Source organism: Aulostomus chinensis, chromosome 6, assembly GCF_037954235.1.
Source record: "Aulostomus chinensis isolate RoL2024-O1b breed Wild chromosome 6, RoL_Achi_v1.0, whole genome shotgun sequence".
Lineage (NCBI taxonomy): Eukaryota > Metazoa > Chordata > Actinopteri > Syngnathiformes > Aulostomidae > Aulostomus > Aulostomus chinensis.
Window position 1 is genome coordinate 27,662,371 of NC_141325.1, and position 23,563 is coordinate 27,685,933.

Consider the following 23,563-nt stretch of genomic DNA (forward strand, 5'->3'; position numbering starts at 1 on the left):
TAGCATATGTCAGCACATCATAGCGATGTGAAGACACTGCAGGAGCTTATAATGATGCCCTCGCACTGATGATGATTTAATGACTGCGATGTTTGGTTTCTGACATACGGAAAACGTAATGTGTATGTCATAGGGAGGTGGTGGTGAGAGAGAAATGGTGATGTTCGGAATTTGTCTGCACAGACAATTCCACAATTTTCCGATGTAAAAAAGGCAATCAAAAAGCAGCAAAGGCAAAACAGCCACGACATGTTTCATGCCGGATATCTCTGTTGCACGCTGCACAATTGCAGTGCCTGTTGTTGGAGGTGTTGGTGACGTTTGTCTCAAAGTTCTCACTTTGATCATGGGGCTCCAACTTTAATCTTTGACTTTGATCTCTGACATAACTGCTGACATTACAACTACACGCCCCACCCCTGCATCTCCAGCAGTGCTTGTTGTTTCAGGGGCTCGGCCACCAAGGAACCCATCCCTGACAAACCTCGAACGTCATCCCAATGATTGGATGAAAAGTTGATGAGATCATTAAGTCAAACATAAAGACAAATGCAAAGATTTCTTTTGCATTAATGGTCGCCCACTTCTATCAGTAAGCTGAAAGTAAAAAGGAATATATCCTGCTGTATGTGGAACATTAAAAAAAGTCTCTGAATTTGTTTGTACACCCACATTCTTTTGTATCATGCAGTTGGTGTCTAAATTCAGTCACTATTTATGGAACAAAAACCTATATCCATATCAGTGTTTGGTGAGAAACTATGTTCTGCCTAAACACTGAGAATGTGATTTAGACTCAGACTGAAGACACTAGCCAAGATTTAATCTGAATTCTGCCTCAACAGAGATTCATACCTTTACTCTCACTCCACCTGCCCTCAGGTTTACAGCACAGGAAGATTAGAAGTCTTTCATTCATTTCACCCATTTGGCAATGCCATCTTTCTCCAGCATGTGTTCCGCCTCAGTCCCTCTATTCCTGCGAGACCGCTGCCACTGCAGTTGGCTGCAATAGGGGACTGCAGGTAAGGGCACTGAATGCTAAGATAGCCAAGTCCACATTAAGCATCTCTCCAATGGACAGAAAGGCTCCTATAGGCCGAGTCTGTTGGCACACTTGCTGCAGAGACCAGAATTTTAATGAGCTCCACATGAAAATGTCTACCTGCAAAATTTACACCCAGATTAACAAGTGTGAGCAACAGATATGACAAATGGGGTCTCTTGGGAAAATAACTCGTCCTTCCCTCTTTAATACAGTCCAATACGCAATCAATAGACGGTGGAGGAAGGAAGGACATTCACCTCTTGCTTGAGGCCGCTCCATTTCACACATTCCCTCTCATTTAACAAGTTCTACTGTATCTCTGAAATCATTTGTCCATGTTGCACTGGTGCTTGGTTGCCATCTCCAAATCAGTAATTGGAGTGGGCTGTACGGGTGGTCTGAAACCTGATGGTTTTCTCACTAAATGTGGTATCATTTGAATTTTCAATCTTGTTTTTTTAGCCAAGGACAAGAGATCCTTGTCTCAATGGATTTCAAATTAATATGCATACATACATACATACGTGTTACAGAAACGTATCTAAATAAACTGAAAAATATCCATTAAAGAGTTGGCTTTCAATTACACACACAAACACACACACACACTGAGACACAATATCTTAGATGGCTCCAAGGGGATGTTTTTAGGTCTGCTCAAATAACCCTAATGAAGTCACCTGAGCTATCACAAACTGGGGATGCATCATGGGAATTGTAGTGCCATTGGAGCATGGGTTCTGACAACGTACCCTCCCTCTGACTACCTCAGCCTTCTTTTTAAACGGCTCTTTTACTGCTGCAACTTTTTGAAAGTGTTAATTGCTTTATAACCCCTTAAATTACTTCCTATTAGCCATTAAAGGGGCACTGACTTTTTAATGTCTTATTGTAAGACGGTAATGTGATAATTAGCCTGAAAGACAATACGTGTAAAGTAGCCTAATTACGCAAGACATAAATGTCTTACAACACTATGAATTATTAAACTTTACAGACAGTGGAGAAATTATCAAAAAGCACTCATAACGTGGTGAAAACAAACAGCAGCTCGGCTATTTATATACCACTTGACTCATTACTTCTGGAAACAAAAACTATCCCAGAGTGAAACAATACCGGCCAAATAAACAAGTCGTTTCAGAGATGGTGAAAAAGTGAGTCAGTGGTTCGCCGCTCTGGCCGTTAAAGCACACAAAGAGCGAGTGTTTCACCGACGGTACCGCGACGTCAGTGCATGTGGAGCAGAGCTGAGTTGGCCGGCGCCAGCATCAACGTCACTCCCCGACGGCGGCATCAGAGCGGCCATCCTTCAGCGAGGAAGGCAGCGAGGAGGCGCTCCGGAACTCGGCGGAGGGAGACAAGCGTCGGGACAGAGGCTCGGTGCGTTCCTGGCTCACCGTACGACCACTTTTCCGCCTTTGTAACTCAGGTAAACCCTTCACAAACAGTAGCTTTATCATTCCCGTGCGTATTTTTTTTTTTACTTTGTACTAGCTAGGTGAAACAGCGTGGGTCCTGAGACGTTGCGAGCACAATGACTAGCAAGCTCCCTGCCCAGTAGCCGCTGTACTGTAGCCATAAACTGTGTGTTGCTATGGTATTGCCAGGCAACATCCCACCTGCTGCCGCCGCAAATGTATGTTTTTCTCCCGTGACTTCAGTGAAACAAAGCTTCCTTTTCTAATGCGCATTTGCTGTAAATGCAGCCACCCTGAGGACGCTATAAGTTTGTTTGTTTTTTCCCCCCCTCCTTTAAGTCATCTCGCCGCTGGAAGTGATTTAGTTTATCCAACATGCTCCACTACATGCCCTGCAGCTTTGGTAGACAATAGAAATGAAATTCTGAGTATTTTTCATGTGTTGCTGTGGCTTTAGGTGACTGCACACTCACACACACACATTTTTGTAATCTCTGTCTGTTTATTTTCAGTGTTAAAGCAAAACCCGGGACCACAAGGCTCCAGAATGCACACAGTGGTGATGACATCCCTCGGAAGGACATCACCAGAGGAGAGATGTTTGCAGTGAAGGTGCTTAGTGAATACTGTAGTTTCCTCCTGTGTGGCTGTGGTTAGGCATCACTGCATGCCAACACCAGGCCCCCGATACAAAGAAATTCCATTATCCCTCATCTCCTGTCTGCTGCTGCGACAGAGCGGAGGAAATAACCGTACCATGCTGTCTTGAGGCCAGGAACGAGGGAGCATTATGAGTCAGAATGGAGAAGAAAAGAAAACTGTCACTCCTCAAATCTGCTTACAGGCCTGGTAGACAAGTCACATGCTTATTTTAAGAGCTTATTTTTGCTCTTCAGACTGGAACTATGTAGAAAGCTTGTTATTCTCCGTAAATGATCACCTTTGACTTAAACTGTCCGTCCACATTTCAGGGATTAGAGCTAACGCTTAGAGCGTGTGCAAAGTGCACGTGGTTGCATCCAAAGCGAGTTCTTTGCATTGTGTTTTAGTTTACACGTCTCCTTATCTCAGTTGTCAAGAGAGAAGGGGGGGGGGGGGTCTGCTTCTACAGTAACTTATCTAGAGCGATAGAGATAGTGGTGGGAAAGGAGGGGTGGGAGGAGTGAGAGGAACAGAGAATGTGAGAGAGCGAATGTGCTTAACCCAGCCACTGAGTGACTCTTGTATCCAAGGACGAAAGGTAGCAACACATTCAAACGCCACTCTTCGCCCACGGACTGCTGTGAGGAAATGAGGCGGACACATAGACACTCAACGCCCGTGTAGACTCAACAACCTGGCGGCCCTCTGTGGCGGGGATCCTGGGGTTTGACTGTCTGGAGTGTTGATGCTGACTGAGCAGATCATCACTACAGTTAGAGTCAGCCACACATATTTAGCCTGAATGGGAGTTGTTTGTCTAGTTTCACCGGCCTTGTTGCACCATAACGGGCCTTCTTTGTTTTTGGCAGAGGCCGGAGAGGAGGTAGTAACAGGTGCTGCGTGGCGAGGTGGATTTGAAGGTGTGGAGGAGAGCTGAAGACCATGGGTAAATCAAACAGCAAGCTCAAACCTGAGGTGGTGGAGGAATTGACCAGGAAAACCTACTGTGAGTATTGCGGGATCTTGTAAAGTAAAAGTCAAACATTTGTGAAGAATCTGCAGTATTTGAAAGGAACATTAATTCTAGTGCTGCAGTTTTCAAATTATATTTATACTCAGTAAATAGCTGGTGCTGCTTGTTCTACACCACTTTCTCATTACCGACAAAACAGAGCTACAACTGGGAATAAGCTCCTCGTTTGATTTTAATTTACATTTAAAATGTGGTGCAACAACAAATTGCAGTTGGGCTAAAGGTCTGGCACAAGTTGCAATCAGCATCTTTAAATCAAGCTGTGGGAAATCATGAATATGGAGATGCTGAGTTTAAGATATCGAGTTGCAGGTTTTATAAATGAGCATCTGTGATTGCACATGTTTATACTGTGTGTGTGTGTGTGTGTGTGTGTGTGTGTGTGTGTATATATATATGAGAGAGAGGGGTATAGATGGATTATATTGAATATGAAGACCTCAGTGCAAAACCTGTCCACAGCATCTATGCACACATTCATGTTGTTTGACTTATAAGATTATCACAGATTCAGCGTATTCTCACCCTTTCAGACCAAACATATTTACAAATGATCCCACCTCCCGTGGCTTTCAATCAAATTTGAGCTCGGATTGATAATTATCAGAACGGCATCTGCTGGGGAAGACTCCATATTAATCATTTGTGTGTTATTTCTGGAACACATCATTATTATTATCATCCGAGGCGTACAGTGTGCAGGTGTGAGTGGGAGTTGACATCCATTGGTTGCCTAATGACAGTGTTATTTGTGTGGTGGCACTCTCCACAGCACAAGCAAGGAGGGTTGTTGCGGCAGGAAATTGCTGTGGAGGAAGACTGGGCTTCGTGCTGGGCTGGGCTGCTAGCTGCTGTCCTCTCTCTCTCTCTCTCTCTTACCCTCTCACCCCTGTCTCGCTTTATCCCCTAATTGCCCTCTTTGAGCAGGGAATGGAATAGTATAATTAGGATCTTATCTGGTTAGCATCGCTGAGAGGGGGCACCAAGCCTTTCTTTCCCAGATCGCACTCCCTTGTTCTCCTTTCTCTTGACTTGAGACTCCCATAATTTCTGCTCTCCTTCATTCTTTTTCCCCTCTTTCTCGTGCGCCAGAGTGAAGCTTGGTCTGCCATTTTAGTTGCTGCTCCCTGTTGGTTCTTGACAGATTGGGGACTTAAATATTTCTCTGTGTAAATGAGTACCGGTATATTTCTCTGCGTCTGTGTGACTTTAAGAAGTAGGGTGTTTAATTTCTCCATGCAAAAAATAGCCTCTCTGTTGACAGACAGCTAACAAGTCCAAGCCACATTTTAGACCTGTTTAGTTCAGTCGAGCTTCTATCAAAATCAGTCCTTGGTTTGAAGAGATGCAGAGACATTCTGAAGAGGAAATATGGCATTGTAGCTCAAAAAGACAATACCAGGGGTAGGACTTGATTTTCACATATGTGATTAGTCAGTAAGTCTAACAAAACCCCAAATTTCTGACTCTTTAAAACATTTGTTTTTCAGGCACTGCTGTCATTTGCCTAAAAGCTGTTTGCGAAACTCCATTTAAAAAAAGAAAAAAAAAAAAAGAACAAAAGGTTCAAACAGATTAATGAAAACCTAGGTGATACTTGTTCTCAAACTTGGGAGAAATACAGTCATTTGCTGTCCTTTCGAAGGCCAACAAGAGGATACACACCCTGCTCTCTCTCTCTCTCCCTCTCTCTCTCTGTCTCTCTCTGTCTCTGTCTCTCTCTTCCATGTGTCAGTTGAGACACAGAGACGGCCTGAGTGCTTGTTAGCTTAGCGCAAAGAAGCGTAGTACATGGGCAGATTCAGAGCCGTATATAGAGAGAGTTTGGCCAACTTAAATCATGGGCGCCATGTTTGCTACCAACGGCACATGATTCTACAATATGGGGGAGATACGCTGTGTTGATATCGATCACTTATCTTCATCATTAATAAGCCTACAAATGTCACTGCCAACATCTGTCATTGTGTAAAAGGCCCCCACTTAAATAACCCAGCTTGTACTTACCTTAATTATCTTAAATGAGCCTGTAAAATGCATTGTAGCCCAGTCACTCAATTGATCACGAAGCTGTTTAACTTCTCCTTTGTCTCCCGTGTTCATCCGTCGCCGAAAGAGGTTGAAATTACTTTAAAAAATGATGCCTCGGATACAGTGAAAATTAACCTAGTCGTAGTCATACTGTTACTTATTGTTAGTGTTATCATTAGTATGATCATTATGAACTCTTATAAACACTTCCCAAAGTGTGATGTGATATGTGATTCCGATTAAAAAAACTATCCAAAGCGCATATATATATATATATCTATATCTATAGATATATATATCTATAGATAAATAGATAGATATATATCCAGTATATATCTATATATAGATATATACTGGATATATAGATAGATAGATAGATAGATAGATAGATAGATAGATAGATAGATACTGGAGATATATATATATATATATATATATATATGCTAGCAATGATAATTTAGGAGTAACAGAGCCAAAGTTATGTGTCATTGAAATTTGGCTAGCTACATCGACATAATTTATATATACACATGGTTTTCACAGTATATAGCATCCAAGTTACAGTTGGCAATTGAGAGAAGTCAAGTTGAATTCAAGCTGTGACAGCTCCTGACAGCAGAATAGCTCCTAATTTTCCAAGCATTTAGTCTAGACACTAGCAGCTCACTAGCATAAGGCTAGCTTAAGGCTATCATAACTCTTGGTAAACTTCATTCATCATTCATTTCTAAAGTGGTTTTCGGAGTTTTTGAGAGCATGAAATGAATAAATGATGATATGACTTTATTTTTCCAATGTAAATTCTTCACAAAAGTCAAAGAGAGAAACTGACATTTACCTCACATGATAGGGAGATATCAGTTGGTGTCCCGTGGTTCCTTCCAAACTTCAGCTCCCATAACCTCCTCCGTTTTTTTGTTGTTGTTGTTTTTGTCACGGGGAAAGCGATGCATTTGTTTCTTCCCTGTTCTTGCACAGTTTAGCATTCTTGATTATGTGTGGAAGTTGATTGTTGATAATTCATTAAAGTTGAAAATTGATCCCTGATATTCGCTTTGCTATGTTCATCATTGGATAAATATTGGGTTCATGATAGCGAACATGGCGCCCACACGTGACCGCCCCTGAACCAATCCCATGTCAGAATTGTTCTGAACGTTCGAACCTTGGGTTGGCCGAACTCTCTCTTCTCCTCCTCTCCTCTTCCTCCGTTTTGTTTTTGTTGGCTAGTAAGATAGTTTCAGTTATGTATCTGATTCTGAAATCCTAATATTTAGCAATTTTAAGTTGTTAATTCGTGCTGGATGTTGTGCTTAACCCTGTTTCTATGAATGCAGGCAAACACATTTTTGGTGAGTTTATTTGATGACTCTTGACAGAGGCGTGCTAACCCACACACACCCACTTCCGTTCACTGAGCTAAGCTAACTAGGGTTAAGCTGGTCTCCGTGGGTCTCAGCTCCCTCATGTCCCACAGAGGAGAGAAGGGTATTTATCTTCTGGTCTGGCTCAGGGTGGGAAGATAAATGAGAATATTTCCCCTCAAGTCGGCATGTTCCTTTAACTTTGTCGTTGAAAAAAACTGAATGGAAGCGGAGCCATCAAAAGCATTATGAGACAAAAAGCTGCTAACAAAACTATAAGAGATTTTTGAAAAACATTGAAATAGTTCCCTCTAAATATTGAATAGTAATTTGATTGTTCATCCTTCGACAACAGAAAGCTGTGCAAAGTCTCTGGATAGTATTTTTTTCCTGTTCTCTGTGAAACCAGTGGAGGATGCTTGGAGCCTGCCCTGTACTTCCACAGAGCCTAATTCATCCCAGAAATGGTGCTCAGCAGACGTACTAAAATGTCTGCAGGATGTACTCTGGGCCCGTGTAATAAAATGATGATTTTGTAAGTCGTCAAAGCCACGAAGGGGCTCACGGTGACACAGCGCAAGCTGAATGTGTTCTAGCAGACCCTGCAGGACCAACCAGCTGAGTGGGCCCTGCTCTCTCCTGCATGGCCTGACTGCGTTATTGTCCATTGCCTCCAGCTGAGTTATGTAATAAACTATTTCAATAAATCATAGCCATGGTAGATTCCCTCAATTTTGGACTACATTGACTTCTGAGGCCAATTTAATGGTAGCTCAGCTCGGCTGACAGTCGTGAGATTGACCCTGACATTTATTCCCAGGGTCACATGACGGGATTCTGTGGAAAAATTCTGAGCGTTGCCAATGTTGGCTGAGATGCAGGCAAAGGCTACCTGGCCTGGGCTCCAGCTCAGTAGCCTCTGGGCACGACTGTGATCCAGGGGAGGGAGGAGTCAATACATTATGTACATCTCACTGTGAGGTTTTTATACATAAATAATCCACATTATGACTATGTTTCGCATCACCTGACAGACCTGTGAGTTTTCCCTCCTACAGCCTGAGAATAGTAATTGAATTCCTTCCTGAGCTCGTATGCATGGCAAGTGAATCTCTCGATGTATGCTTCACAGTCACTTTGACGAGGAGCTGCTCAACGGTTAAACATTACAGTAGAGGAAATTGTCGATTAACAAAGCAGCTGTTGGCTTCACTCGAGGCTTCGCTGTGACTCAGGCCAGACGAAGGTGGTAGCAGACAGCACCTTGACTTGCAGCATGAATTTAGACTGTCTCTTGTAGGGCCTCCTGCTTCAACTATCGCTATTGATTTCTTGTCCGTGTTTTCATTAGCGACCCCAGAGGCTGAGATTTTGAAAATTGCTCTAGCTAGTTGAGAGGAAGTAAAGAGACAAGGGAGAGCCATGAGGCATTGTTTGATGAGAGACTGGCGGATAATGGCGCTTGTGTGGGCACGATAACACATCCTCCTTCCTAAAGTGCTCTCTTTCTTAAATCTAAGGCTGACCTTCACTCCCTCAGCCTTGTTTGTCTTTTTGTGGTTCCCAAGTGTTCCCTCCCACTTGTCCTCTACTTATTGGCCTGGATGAATAATTATCCATTCACCATCCCCTCTGATGACATACAAGATTCGATTCTACAACCATTTAAACCCCACTATTTCCTCTAATTGCATGTTGACACAGTTGAACGTTTTGAGTCAAGTGAGGAGAAGTGTTAGAAAGGATTGGGCCAGGATGATTAATGATGCTACGACTTGGCTCCTCTCTTGTAACCAGTAGGAAACTGTTGTTCTTTTTTTTTTTTTTTTTTTTAAAAGATGGGCAAAGTTTTCCGCCAAGCTAATGTCACTTTTTTTTTTCTCTCTTTCAGTTACGGAGAAAGAGGTGCAGCAGTGGTAAGTGTATGCATTCATTTTTAATAATAGTCACAGATGAAGAATTTGCGTCCTCACTGGCGAAGCCCCTATGAATCAGGGAGCCTTATCTTGACCCACTTTGGTACATCTTGGTTAGGATTTGGTTCCAAACATCCTTGGATAGTACATTTACAGTTGCTCTGCTGACTTGAGGCTATCTTCTAGACACTCGCCTGAAGACGGAGGAGTTCCTAAAATAGAATGACTTTGAAGTCTTACTGAGACTGAATGACTTTCAAGGCTGATAACACTGATACAGGCATTTCCATGATATGTACCTCAACAGCCTTTTTGCTCTGTTAGGATAAGGAATGTCTGATAACAGAAGAATGGCAGGGGCATAAGGTTGTTTCACTCGCCGACACTTAATGACTACATGACCAGACTGCCTCCACAAGGTTGCAGATTAGTAATCCTTCCTGCCATGTTCCACAGCTACAGTATTAGTCAGTGTGGCCTGCACCAGTATCGTATTGCAGAGGTCAATCTTTTGTCTGATCTCAACCTTTATTTACAGTGTTGGAGCATGTAGGAGGGGAGGTAGGGGTATCACGATTCTTCAAAACCACCATTTGATTTTACTTTGTCTACTTTTACTTACTTTTTTAAGGCCACGATTTGAGAAGACTATAAACATGCTTTCAAACACTTTGCAGTAAGACTACTGAGTTTGATTTTTAAAGATCAAGATATTATCAATTGGCGTGTGGTGTCAAGCTTGGTCGAGGGGTCATGCAAACACAATTGGCCGAGCCTGTGGGTGGGAGGCAGGGTGAGGGTAAGTGTCCTGGATGCTGCGCTAACGCCTCCTCCGGTTTATCGCAGTCCCAGAGAGTGTGGAGCGACAATCAATGCTAAACATGAGCCAAAAAGCCAAATAAATCAACAACCACATAAAAAAAACAAAAACAAATGTGATTTATTTAAATTTTCTAATTTTGTTACATAAATAGGCTGCATGGTATCAAGTATGATATCGCTGACATTTTTTATGCATCCATGCTGGATGGATGTATTAAGTTTTTGGACTACCTGTCCAACCAGCAGTTATGAATATGATATCTCGGGAATGCCTTGATTAAATTCCTTCAAACAAAATTTCACTTCCACATCAAAACAAGGAGGAGAAGCAGGGCTGGATCTTTGTGCGGTCACATACACGTGCCTTGTCAGATGCGCTACGCTCTCTTCACAAGATGTAGTAAACTGTGACCAGGACTCAAATGTACCATGACTGCAAAAACAAATATTTGCCAAAAAAATCCAGGATTTAATAGTAATTATGATAGAATTTAACATTACTGTCTTAATAGCAGCAAGCAAGAGCCGAGGTCAACTGCAACATGATATAATGTTTCACAAGAACACCTTTCTGGCTATTTTGTAGCGACATCTCATCTAGCAGCACAAACATGGATGTAAACTGCAACTGCACCAGCCGGTGCAGGCGTTCAACCACAAGGCAGTAATTCCAGCTTTAGAATGTACCACATTAAGGGCTTGTGTCCACCAAAGCATTTTCTTTCCAGCTAAAAATGCCTGATGCTCTTTTGAAAGTGTCCAGCTGGGAGCGTTTGAGAACACTTTGGAGGAGGAGCGTTTGTTCAGCTGAGATACTTTGGCTGTTATGATACGGAATATTCAAACAAGTCCAAATGTCAGCACAAGGTAGACAACTTCCTCTGGTCCTTGTGGGATAAAGGCTGAACCACTGGGGGAGATAAGACAACCTACCAGTCACTGTGGGTCCATGAGATTTTGTAATTTTGTAACCTCTTGATGAGTGCAGTTGTCTGGTTTTGGTTGTATTTGGCCCTCTAACCCTCAACTGTTTTGAGGGCTGGTTTGGCAGTGGTCATGATTGCTGTGTTTTACCCGAAGCTGAATAGTTGTCAACTCTCAGCACTCAGCACCATGTCACTCTGCTGTGCAACGCAGATTTATAGCATTTAAAAAAAAAAATATTTTGTGGACACAGATCCAAAGGCCATATGTTCAAATTTGATTAGTTTCTCAAAATAAAACAGCAATAATGACAGATACGAGTTCGTTGCAAATTGACTGTTAAAGGGACACTGTCAGAAAAGGAGCCAAATCTATATGTAGGAGGCTCATTTATAGGTGGAGTAGCTGTCTTTTAAATTACCTTCTGCCATCTAGTGGCTCTTCCCATTACTGCGGTCTTCCCTCTTCAACGCGTGTGCACAAAACGGGGGCCGGGCCACTTTTGTAGATACCGTAACTCTTTTAGAAAAAAATGCATGGAGCCAAGAAACTAAAATGTGCACAGAAGGATTACACAATTTGCTCATAATGTATTATATTATTTAAATAATGTATTATCAATTTAAACTAATTTTATCTTGAAGGATCTTTGTGCTGAAACAGTCATTAGTTTATCAAAGCCACTGTTCCATCTTAGTATAGAGTTTAAGTCTCTATCCAATCAATTCTTCTCTTTAGCACACATGGATCTAAAGTTGAGAGTGAAAACCACATACATCACACATGCTTTGCACTCAGGCTGCGCAGTTAATCAAAATGTAATCAAAAGTACGATATGGTCTTCTGCATATTTCTTTAAAGACTAATTGTGTGAGAAATTTAATATTGAATTGAATTTAATATTGTGCAGCTGCTGAGACTTCCTGTCTAGATATCACGCTCTACAGACTTATAAAAACACCCGTGTTGGATCCGGATACCCACAGAAATCACAACATTGTCACTGAATGGCTTTTTCAGTGAAACTGAGAATAATGAAAAAATTGTAACATTACTGTTAATTTTCATCTATGTTGCCGCACAGGTGACTTCGTACCCAGCTCAATTTCTCCCATCATCTCTGACTTTGTCATCTTAAAACAGTGACTTTTTAGCCTGGACACCCGCGAGGAGGGTGGATCTGGAGGGACGGATCTATGATGCAATCTTACCTGATTGACTTTGCATTTTCACCCAAAATGACATTACGGCACCTCTTAATGTAATTACACAAAGAAGTACTCCTACTCAGTTTGTGTATCGATACCATATTGCGACATAAAAATACCACGGTACTATTCTATGTTCTCCCCACATGCCTACCTTTAACACGCACTTGCACTATAACATGTACTTGTACATATATCCAAATGAATTACTTTCATCCAAAAGAGGCACCTTAGGCTCAGAGAGGCTGCACACAGCGTCGTGAGAGTGATCATTTCTGTTCAGGTATGAATATCTGAGTGTTTTCCGAAAGGCATCGTTTGATAGCCGCCGGCACACAGATAACAAACAATGCATCTTCATAACAGTGATGATTCAAGCATGAGCATAGCCATTGCTTTTGTTGGCTGTGTGCTGCTTCTGGGCTATTGTTTCTTTGAAAATGAAGAATAAGGACGATCAGAGAAGGGAGCGCGGTAATCAAGTGATCACTCTTCCATGTTCACACTTCACTTACCCTGCTGTGGTTTTGCATTTGTCCCCTAATTCTGCATGCATGAAGAGAGCAAGTCGTTGTCTGTTTGTGTCCCCAGTAAGAGGGAGTTTATGGGTGGAAGAAGTCGGGGCACATGTACAGCCACACAGCCACAGCATTAGATATCATTGGGCATGGGCAGGTCCAGAGCCTCCGAGCTGGGCTGTCTCTGGGCTGACTGAGTGCACTGGGGCGGAATACCCCCACCCCCTCACCCCCTGGCTATGCACTATGCACAATGCTACACACTTGCCATCACTCTCGCTGTCTTTCACAGCAAAGTTTGCATGAGTCTTCACTTCATGATCAGCAGCAATCAACACGGCTGCAGAGTGTGAGGAATGAGAGGGAATTTTACCAGGGGAAATGACAGATGGCGTGTAATTAGAGGACAGGCACACACACACATGCATGCACACACACACACACACACTCGGAAGAATTAGCAGGGTTAAATAAATGCCTGTGTTGTGCATCAGATTGGTTCCCCTTTGTAATTCTCCTCTAAGGGGACGTCATTAGTATGCTGGAGGCTTACCTGAAATCAATAACCAAATGCCATAGCGCAGTCATGTTTGCCAGCTATCAGGAGGCAGGATCAAGAGAAACATCCTCACAACTCTTCAGCAAGCCACCATGATGGATGCCAGGGAGCAGGAATCAGTGCCAGTAATAAATACTTCATCTTCATGCTGGCTCCCCAATGCACAATGTCACGTCTGCAGTGTCCCTGCAAGCTCAGCGCGTAGTCACTTTGTTACATGACTTTGAGTACAGTCTGAGCGCGTATGTGTCTTAGCACCAGTGTCATCTCGTCAGATTGTTGGTTCGTGATCTGTTCTTGACAAAGGCTCTGATGATTTGCCGGCACCGACCTTGTTCTGCGGCACTTGTCTGTGTCTTCTGTCTACACTGGTACTATACTCGGGGTGTTGGCTGATAGGGCTGAAGGATTTTGGAAAAAAAATTCTTCTGTGATTGTTTTGATCGATATTGCAATTAGAACCACAATTATCACCATCATCTGATCATTAATTTTCATTGGAAAGCCCAATTAAAATGATGACACTGTGACTTAAAACAAAGGGTTTTTCTCAAATCTGTAGACAGAGATCTCTGCAGCCCCACAATGTTTCATATAAAGTTGAATTTTGACACACTTATATTGACTTTGCAATTTGTTGGCCATAGTGGGATTTTGATTCAAGCTCTATCAGCTGCGCAGCCCCATTGGCTGACCTCAGAGAGGCCCAATTTTTCTAATTTGTAGCTGGAAACTATAGACACAAATCTTTGTTAAATCAAAGATCTGGACCAGAGCCCAGCCAATACTGCAGATTTATTGAGGTCCACACTATTATTAATACTTGAGTCAAAGAAATGCAGTATTAATACAATATAATTGTTAATATTTTAAAGATACATTCTTAACTCCAGATATATCATCCACATGAGTAGAAGAACTTGAAATATGAGATAAAACCACAGTTTTGCAGGCTCGTTTAAGGCCATTAAAATTTCATTTTTTGAGTTGATGAATCAACACGGAAATCTGTTGATGAGATTCCTCGATGCGTTCTGAAAGGTGGAAAGATTCCAGTCATAAATATGTGACATCAGTCTATTCCATTTTGAGAACTTGAGCAGGATTGTGAATGCTCCATTAAATGCCACCTGAAGCTTTGTCATTTTTGTTACACTGTAACGGCACCACAAGCGGGCTGTGAAGATCCGAGACCAGTCGGCTCTTAAAGGGGCTGGTTTAACATCCTCTGTGCACATAGGAAATATGTGTGCCGGCAGGTCGGCATGTGCACACAGTTGGCGTCGCTGCCTTATCTTGAGTTGTTTTGCACACTTAGCATCTGTGTCAAAGAAAGCAATTTTTTGTAGTAAACACTGCACACCCTAAACTTGATCAGACTCTAAGCAGTTGTTGTATGTCGCTACAGCTTCTGTGTCACCGTAACCCCTAAGTGTACTGGGAGCAGATAAATGATAAGATAGAATAGCCATAGAATTTTTTTTTTTTTCAAACTCTAGCATATTTTATACTTTTAGTAGTTTGGATTTCAACTCCATTGCTGTAAATGTAAAAAAAAAAGATCCATCCATCCATTTTCTACCTCTTATCCTGTTAAGGTTGGTGGGGGGGTGGAGCCTATCCCAGAGCCTTCAGGTGAGAGGCCGGGTTCACCCTGGACGGGTCACCAGTCCATGGCAGTGCCAACACATATAGACAGACAACCATTGGCTCTCACAGCCACGCCTACGGTCAATTTAGAGTCTGGATTAACCTGGTCCCCTCTTGATGTCTTTGGACTGTGGGAGGAAGCTGGAGTACCAGAGAGAACCCACACAGGAACAGGGAGACTCACACAGAAAGACCCCGTGCTCCAGCTGGGGCTCAAACCCGGAACCTTCTCGCTGTGAGGCAACAGTGCTGACCACTGCACCACCGTGCCACCAGTAAAAAAAAAAAAAAAAAAGATGTAACAGCAAATATATAGAAACATTACATTTTAAACCATGACCAGACACCATCATTTACTGTCAACAAGCATTATAAACAACATAAATCATGAACATGTATAACATAAAATGATGTCAAAGAACATGCACTCTGCGATAAAAGATGCTGAAAATATGCTGATCATGAGATGAAGTCGTGCGTGATGAGAGCAAGCCTGAACAGTATTATGAGCATGAAACAGTTATTAGCCTGTCACCAGGAATAGATGCTCTACCACTTTCACATGCAGGGACTCCTGAAGTGCTATTGAATTGTTACATGTTTCTCAAAGAAGAGACATTTTTCAAGAGATGTTATATCTAAAGCTTTTATGATACTGGTGTTGACATCATAGGTTGTTCACTCTGTTTATGTGGTTGGTACATTAATATATGTGACAACTAGAAAGCCCTCTGAGAGCTCATCCCTCTTCACCATGGTGGACTTTCTGTTCTGTAAAAAACAAGAAATCTTGTTGTACATGTGCGTGTTGTTCTTTACATCAGGCTTTCTTCCTGTAACCATGATGCAACACTGTGACTGTCACTCACAGTCCTCACAGCAACAAATCAGCAAGGTGTTTCCCACCAAATTTAAGAAGGATCTGACTGTCTCACAAGGACGAGGACATCAAAGTGTAAAAAAAAAAAAAAAAAAAAAAAAAAGATCTTTTGCCACCAGGCGGCGCTAAGACTGACCTGCTCCAGAAGTGAAAGAGCTTCGCCTCCACCCATTCTACGCTTCTCCTCCAAGTTCTGTGAATATTGGCCTCATAGTTTTTATGTAATCTGCTGACAGACAAACACCACAGAAACTTGACCTCCTTGTTCCTGCGTCACTAGAATTACCATATTGTGAAACTATGGAACAAGTATAAACCACAGAGCTGTTTAATCTATATAAGTGCAAGTGGATTATAAGATATTCTCATTTGATTAACTGTTCGTGACCCTGTGGCAGTCCTCATGCAGCTCTTGCTGTTGCTAATGTATGCTCTCTATACTTCAACCCTGTATGTTGTTCTCTATATGCCGTATACAGACCCAGCTATACGGTGTGTGACAGTATCAATGGATCCTTTCTCCTTTGCTGGATGTGACAACCGTGTATTAAAAATGACTGAGGAAGTCATGTGACCTGGGTTAGCTTTACATAATGATACGGACCATGTGTTGGCTCTTTGAATTTTTTAGTCTTTATAGTGAGCGATATGCTCCCTGCAGGTGATTATGATTGTGAGAGTGACATGCTTCAGCTTGCTCGTCTTCTTTCTGAACTGTATTCTTCGCTGCTCCTCAAAGGATCTATTTGGCTGTATGGAGCTGGCGTCATTGTCTCCAACACAGATGAAATGACTTTAAGAGGAGTGTATGAGTGTGGAGCCAGTGACTGAGTGGAAAAGATGTGTCCCGGCCTTCATTCTTCATCACGACACTCTTCCTCTGGCCTTAATTACAGCCCTGCTTCATGTTGGAGAGCCGTAACTGAATCACAGACAAACAAGCGGCACTCCCTTGTGTGAACTTGTATCATTTTTGCCGTTGATCAAAAGCCCTTTCAGCGCCTTTTCATAACTAGAGTGTTATTATTATCCTGCTATTTCCAGCGTCTCTCGGTGCTCATGTAGCATTTGTATTGTAAAGGCTAACACGCTCTTTTTGCTCCCTGACCTATTACAGTTAGACTCGGAGGCTGCCGCGCTCCTTTATGGAGACGCACAAGGAAATGGCCTACCTTTGAGTGACTGCCCTTGAAATTGCTTATGAAATGTTTCTATATTTAGGCTAATAGAGATGTTAAATTGCTCACTGTATGTCATTTCTAGGGGCGAGAGGAAGCTCTCAGACTTATCTATCAGCCGCGCATATTATCAAAAGAGGACTAGAGAGTAATTTGATTAGAGTTAACCACTCCGGGCTTGCTATTGGATTAGGGTGATTGTCTTATCTGTGAATGAGACAAATAGCTTTGCACTTTACCTTTTTGATCCAGCGCCCTTGTTGAAACTGAATCAGTATTACTGAGCGCCGATGTGAGAAGGCTTCTACTTTGCCTTCGCACTATACATGTTAATTACTCTCTACATCTGTGTTTTCTCTCGTCAGGTACAAGGGCTTCATCAAAGACTGTCCGAGCGGGCAGCTCGACGCCGTGGGCTTTCAGAAGATTTATAAGCAGTTCTTTCCTTTTGGAGATCCTACAAAGTTTGCCTCATTCGTCTTCAATGTTTTTGATGAAAACAAGGTTTGTATTTGTTACCCTCTTTTATCATATGACTAGAAAAAAGAGGATCAACCCTTGTTATGTCAGACATTGATTGATTATTTGGTACTAGATAAGGAAACTAAGACCAGTTTGTGCTTTTCACATGCTTTTCAATTTTGATCACTTTGGCTGTGTTATTGATTATGATGTACAATTTGGTAAGATTGTGTACTTTCGGGGGATTTTCAAACTCAGCTCCTTTCAAAATTCGATCGTACTTTTAAGCTCGAAAACTGCACCATTTAAATTCAAATTGCAGTTCTGGATGCCACAGAGCCATCGGACCGCAAACCTGCATGGTATTATTTCTTTGTGTCATTCTGAGGCTTTCCCTTGAAACTTTTAGTGTTTTTTCTTGTCTCCAGCATCTGGGGTACTTTTAGGGTATTCAGCCTGTTGAGCAAATACATCCTGCAGTATTTCCACTGGGGAAACTGTGTGCCAACGCAATACATGCATTTGAGTGTTAGTAGGTGGTGTCACAGTTAGATAAAACTTTACATTACTGTACTGAAGGTCACAATCGATACGAGCGGCATCATGACTAAAAAGCTGGCATTTAAAGGGATTAAATTAGGTAAATTATTCATATTTGATATTTACGAGAACAGAAGAAAACATGCGCCCTTCAATACCATACCTGACCAAGAGCTTGTTGTGGTTTTAAAAAAATAACAAAAACTTTTGAGAGCAACTATCACTGAGCGTATGTTTTTATCTGCTCTCCTATTTGAGTCTGTTAATCCTGCACCTGCTCTTGTCTCATTTCATTCTCTGGATGTGCGTGCACTCTCTTCCACTGCTGCAGTATTTGATATTTATTACAGGACTGATGCTAGTTAACTGTGTCTTTTGCATGGAGCAGTAGGAGTAACTGGAACGAGGGCCCAGGGGGTCAGACCTGAAGCTGTTCAGGATCATGCTAACCGGAAGTTTTTCATTGTTTACTTATTTAGAGAGAAAACATGGCAAGGAAATCATGTGAACATTTTGTCGGTTTTGTATGATTATACACATCATAGAGTAAATATAGTAAGAACATGTCATGTACATTTGTGTACTCAAGTCTTCTTGTATATTGCAAGGTTAGTATGAAAATAAATCTCTCTATGTGTCAATATTTTCCACAGCAAAGATTAATTTCTCCTCAAAAGTCAATGATTTAATACATGGGAACAGAACTGCACCAGTGTCATGCCAAATATCCCCCAGTTTGCATTTGTATTTGATTATTGTGAAGTGCTTCCTCTGTGTGGGCGTATCCTGAAGATCTGATTGATGCTACAGCAACTTTGACCAAAGCCAATCATTGCAATTGTGTTTCGGAAGCCAAACTGCAGATGAGCAGCGCGGTGGATGTCCCCAGAGGTTTATTGACGTTGGTTAAGAGGCTTTGTGTCAAGAAGACCAGACAGCCGCTCTTTCTGATGTTTATCTACGCCCTTCATTAGCGTTTGGCACCCCGCAGTTAGAGAATGCATTGATCTTAACAGTTTTTATGACTTATGTAATCAGCAATGCATGACTGTGGCGTCTGACTGGTCAGATGTCTGCTAGAGATAAAAGTCAGTCGACCATAAAGCCACACAGAGAGCTTGACTGTTGCTCAGACTGGACTCGTAGCGTTCACAGGTAAATGCTTCAGAATATAGAGGATAGGAATTGGGTGGCCAATGGCTCCGCCCCCAGAGGCCACTTTATATGAACTGTTGCTTTCAATCATCGAATGAGTCTGTCAAATAATGCTGTTTTGCACAATACAACTCCAAAGACCACATTTTTGGAAGTTGGTGGGGAATTTGAGCTGCTGTGGTCAGATTGTACATTCTATCAGAGCTGACGAGAAAAAACGAATCAGAAGATAGTTTGTCAGATGAAGGTACGGGCTAACTCCTCCATTGTTGAACAATTTGAAAGATCTCAAGTATACAACACTTTTATGTTTGCGTGCTGTAACTTTTGGACAACGGGCCAGTAGCATCCGTCTTCCTAATGACCAGAGGTGACATATTTCTGCCTCAGGAGAGAGCCAGGTGCAGGGCAAAAATAGCAGCCGACTTGGAACGAACGTCTGGCCCCGTTTTTCAGCAGAATAACGGCAAGGACATTGTGAAAAAACTGAGGTGTTCCTGAAAGTGCAGGGAGGGCCATTGTGAGGAAAGATTCTCATCTTTTCTCCGGCCCATTTCCCCTCTCTGTGTGTGTGTGTCTCTCTCTCTCTCTCTCTCTCTCTCTCTCCCCCTCCCTCTCTCGGTCGCTGTTGCTACTCTAGGACGGACGCATCGAGTTCTCTGAGTTCATCCAGGCGTTGTCAGTCACTTCTCGGGGGACTCTGGATGAGAAGCTTCGATGTAAGAAGATGCACCCTCCATTGCTATTTTTGACATTCAAATGACGGGATTTAGGCCTGATGGCTGTGTTGCATATAAAAGAGGGCCAGTCGCAAGTAAACAATGATTTGTGAGGCACAGCAGGCTCCTGTGAGCAAGGGGTCACGACCCTGTGTGTTGACAGCCTATTTTGAATTAGAGGAAAAATCTGCAACTTTAACTTGCAGCTGTATCCATAACTTTAATCGAGTGAGATCATTATTTAAATGCAGAATTACCACTCTCATCTTTTGGACCTTTGATCTGCTCTCCCACATCCAAACAAGTTAAACTTTGCTTTGTCACTCATGTAAATTTAATATAATCATTTATTGAGCACTCTGAGTAGCAGCAGACCTTTATGCATTGAAATCTTTCTCTGCTCAGGGGCTTTTAAATTATACGACCTGGATAATGACGGCTACATCACCCGCGATGAGATGTTGAACATTGTAGATGCCATATATCAGATGGTGGTAAGTTTGACCAAACATGACACACACTTGGAGCTGATTTGTTTTGAACAGTCGGCTGTAAAATTCTTATGATTTGATGTCTTAGGGGAACACGGTGGAGCTGCCAGAAGAAGAAAACACCCCCGAAAAACGAGTGGACCGTATTTTTGCAATGATGGACAAGGTTGGTTATTTCAGTTGAAATGATGTTCCAGAGCAGTAAAGATAGTTTACCATAGAGGAGAACTCTGTCTGCCTTTGCTGCCTCCCTCGGGGCATTGACATGGACACTGTTAAGTTTGGAGCTGTTAGCCGTATCTATCGCAGCGTCACTAACACTGCCAGCACTCTATAAACATCATATACAGTCTCCTCAGCCACTGGCTCGATGCCCACTCCCTCAGCTCCAAGAATCTAGCCTTAGTGAAAAATGAGACGCAGCCTGGGTGGTTGTGTTCAGACTGTTGGACGAGCATTGCAGCACAGCAGCACTTGCTGATTTGTATTGGCACAGTGGCCACTAGCCAAGTACAGTCCAGCAGCTCTGAGCAGCACTAACATGATTTGGCTTATTTTGCCCCCTGCTGGTGAGCCTGTGTAAAAGCATCAGTGGTCATCCATGTCACTCTCGTTCCAGAATGCAGACGGGAAGCTGACTCTGCAGGAGTTCCAGGAAGGCTCTAAGGCAGACCCCTCTATTGTTCAAGCACTGTCACTCTACGACGGGCTCGTGTAGGAAGGCCAGGTGAGCTGCACACTCATAGTCTTCGATGTGAAGATAACATTTATTTAATCCTCATTTCATTTAAGAATAAAAGAACTCAAGCCTGTGCCCTGAAAGCAGAGCAAAGAAGCCACTTTCTGCTCTCAGTTTGTTCTTATGAATTATTCAAATGTCCCACTTGTTTGCTGGCAGTTGTTTGCTGGCAGTTGTATGGTTGTGCAGCGCTGAGTGAAGAGCGAGACAGCCCGCTGCTCTTGCTGCTAATATAATCCACCAGCCGCTGCAGATTGTTGCCTACATCCTGCTCAGTGTTTTGTCAACTGTGAAGTGAGCTCGTGAATACATATTTGTATCATGCTGTCACTCTGTTTTCTGATGGTCCTGCTGCTTGTCCAAAATAGCCCAGGTATCATAACACCGTTTTCACAACTCCTCAGATGGATCCGACTCAGCGTCCTCTAATCCAGCAACATCACACCTGTAAAGAGGAGCGAGCCACACAGCCTCCCATTAAACGTGCTCACCCAGATGTGGACCGCCAACTTTTCTCGCACAGCCGCACGGCATTTTGTGTCAGTAGCTGTTCGTCTCCGTTTTAAGGATTGTGAACAAATCTGTACCCTCTGATGTGATGGAGCATTCAAACACCCTCAGTCATCTGTCTGTGCTTCTGCAGCTATGTTACACTGCATACACACTCCAGCGCCGTGCAGCTCTGCCAGTGCAGCGTTGTGGTTTCCCCACGGAGGACTGAATTCCCGCGGAGTGTTTTTAGTGTGTATCGCTCAGAGGGTCTGTGCTGCTGCTGCTGCTGCTGCTGCTGCTGCTTCAACACCACGTGGACGAAATCTGGAAGAATCTGGAAAAATGTATTATTTGGTGATAAAGTGAACAATAACTTAAAAGTTACAAAGCAGTGTATTGTAAAATGTAAATATAATTTATCTTCTGCTTTGCTGCGTTTTTAGGATATTTCCTCATCAAAATGGAATGAAGTTTTATTTTTTATCGAAGTTGTTGACATGTATTGCACTGCATTTTTCATGACTACTGTGGGATTGCTTTGTTCTCACACTCTGAGAGGTTTTTATTTAGAGAAGAGTTGAAAGAGCTGGGAGTTTTCTATGGATTGTTTTATTATGTTTGCAGTCTGTGCATCCTTTGTGTTGTCACTTCCCTTGTAAGCATGAGCGTCCGCAGTGTTGCGCCGCCACATCCTCGACGACATGACCGAGCAACACGGCAGCAGCTCACATTTCAATTACCTTCTTTTGAGAGTACGGTTCCCCTCCCTCAGCAGACACAGCCTGGACGCTGAGCCGCACAAACAGACATCAGCTCTGCTTGTAAAGCTTTTGTGAGCGCCGCTGTTAAAATCGTCGTTTGTCCCGTGTGAGGGCCTCTTTCATTCTGTTATTTTACGTAATGGCTTCACTGGTTTTATGCCTTATGAAAACTGACTCGATGATACATGTCATTTCCTGTTCATTAACAGTATAAGAGCACAGAATAAAATGCATTTAAGTGGCTAAGTTTTCTATGACTATTGCTAGAATGTTTTTATTTTTATATAAATATCAAACTAGATAGAGGATCATTTAATGAGCTTTGTTGTAAAATGCATTTCCAGCGTGGAATGACTGTTGCTCGTGTAAATCTGTAAATTGCGGAACCCAGTGGTGGAAGTGTTTTTACTCAAATACTCTACTTAAGTGCGGTGTTGAAGTGCCTGTACTCTACATGAGTATTTGCATTTTAGGGCGCTTTGGTCTTTTGCTTCAACATTTCAAATGAATTCTTGTACTTTTGACTACATTTGCCTGAGCAGTTACTTTGAAGAGAAAGATTTTGCGTAGAAAACTTCCTGATGAAGACGATGTACTCAAAGGTGTGAAGCTGCCAACTCCAAGAAGTCGCCATCAGAGCAGCACAACTGGAACACAGACACACACACGCACATCACGCCAGCGTGACCTTTACCAGTCAGTGGTGTGAGGATTGACCACTTGTAGAATGTGTGCTTCTACTTTTAATACCTCAGCAAATACATCAGTAGAATTTTGAATGAAGACTTTTACCACCATACTATTTTATCTGGATATTTCTACTCTCGCTTAGGTAAAGGAGCTGTGTACTTCTACCACCACTGCTTAAAACCTCACAGTGATTGTCAAGTAAGTCACACTCACACACACTTGAACTGTGTGTGAGTGACAGGCCAGTGTTGCTCTGAGATACAAACACCAACAGCGTTATCTTGTTTTTGTGATGCTTCGAATCAACACATGCCAACCCG

The 23,563-nt window shown here is 42.5% G+C and overlaps 1 protein-coding gene across 4 annotated transcripts; it reads left to right on the forward strand.

The window, feature by feature from the left end:
- The first annotated feature begins 2,134 nt into the window (after positions 1–2,134).
- On the forward strand, positions 2,135–22,810 carry LOC147260637 (neuronal calcium sensor 1). 4 transcript variants are annotated; one of them, XR_015116645.1, is made up of 11 exons: positions 2,135–2,480; positions 2,982–3,081; positions 3,981–4,117; positions 9,431–9,455; positions 17,560–17,698; positions 19,992–20,070; positions 20,476–20,564; positions 20,650–20,727; positions 21,181–21,288; positions 21,705–21,839; positions 21,944–22,810. XR_015116645.1 is itself a non-coding variant. In XM_086207323.1 (10 exons), the coding sequence occupies exons 3-9, from the start codon at positions 4,054–4,056 to the stop codon at positions 21,277–21,279; spliced, it is 573 nt and encodes a 190-aa protein (XP_086063449.1). In that variant the 5' UTR covers positions 2,135–2,480; positions 2,982–3,081; positions 3,981–4,053; the 3' UTR covers positions 21,280–21,288; positions 21,705–22,810. The 4 variants fall into 4 exon arrangements, 3 of the variants coding, with proteins under 3 accessions (XP_086063449.1, XP_086063451.1, XP_086063450.1); XM_086207323.1 differs by having other exon boundaries at positions 21,705–22,810; XM_086207325.1 differs by having other exon boundaries at positions 2,135–2,431; positions 21,705–22,810.
- The last annotated feature ends 753 nt before the right edge of the window (positions 22,811–23,563 follow it).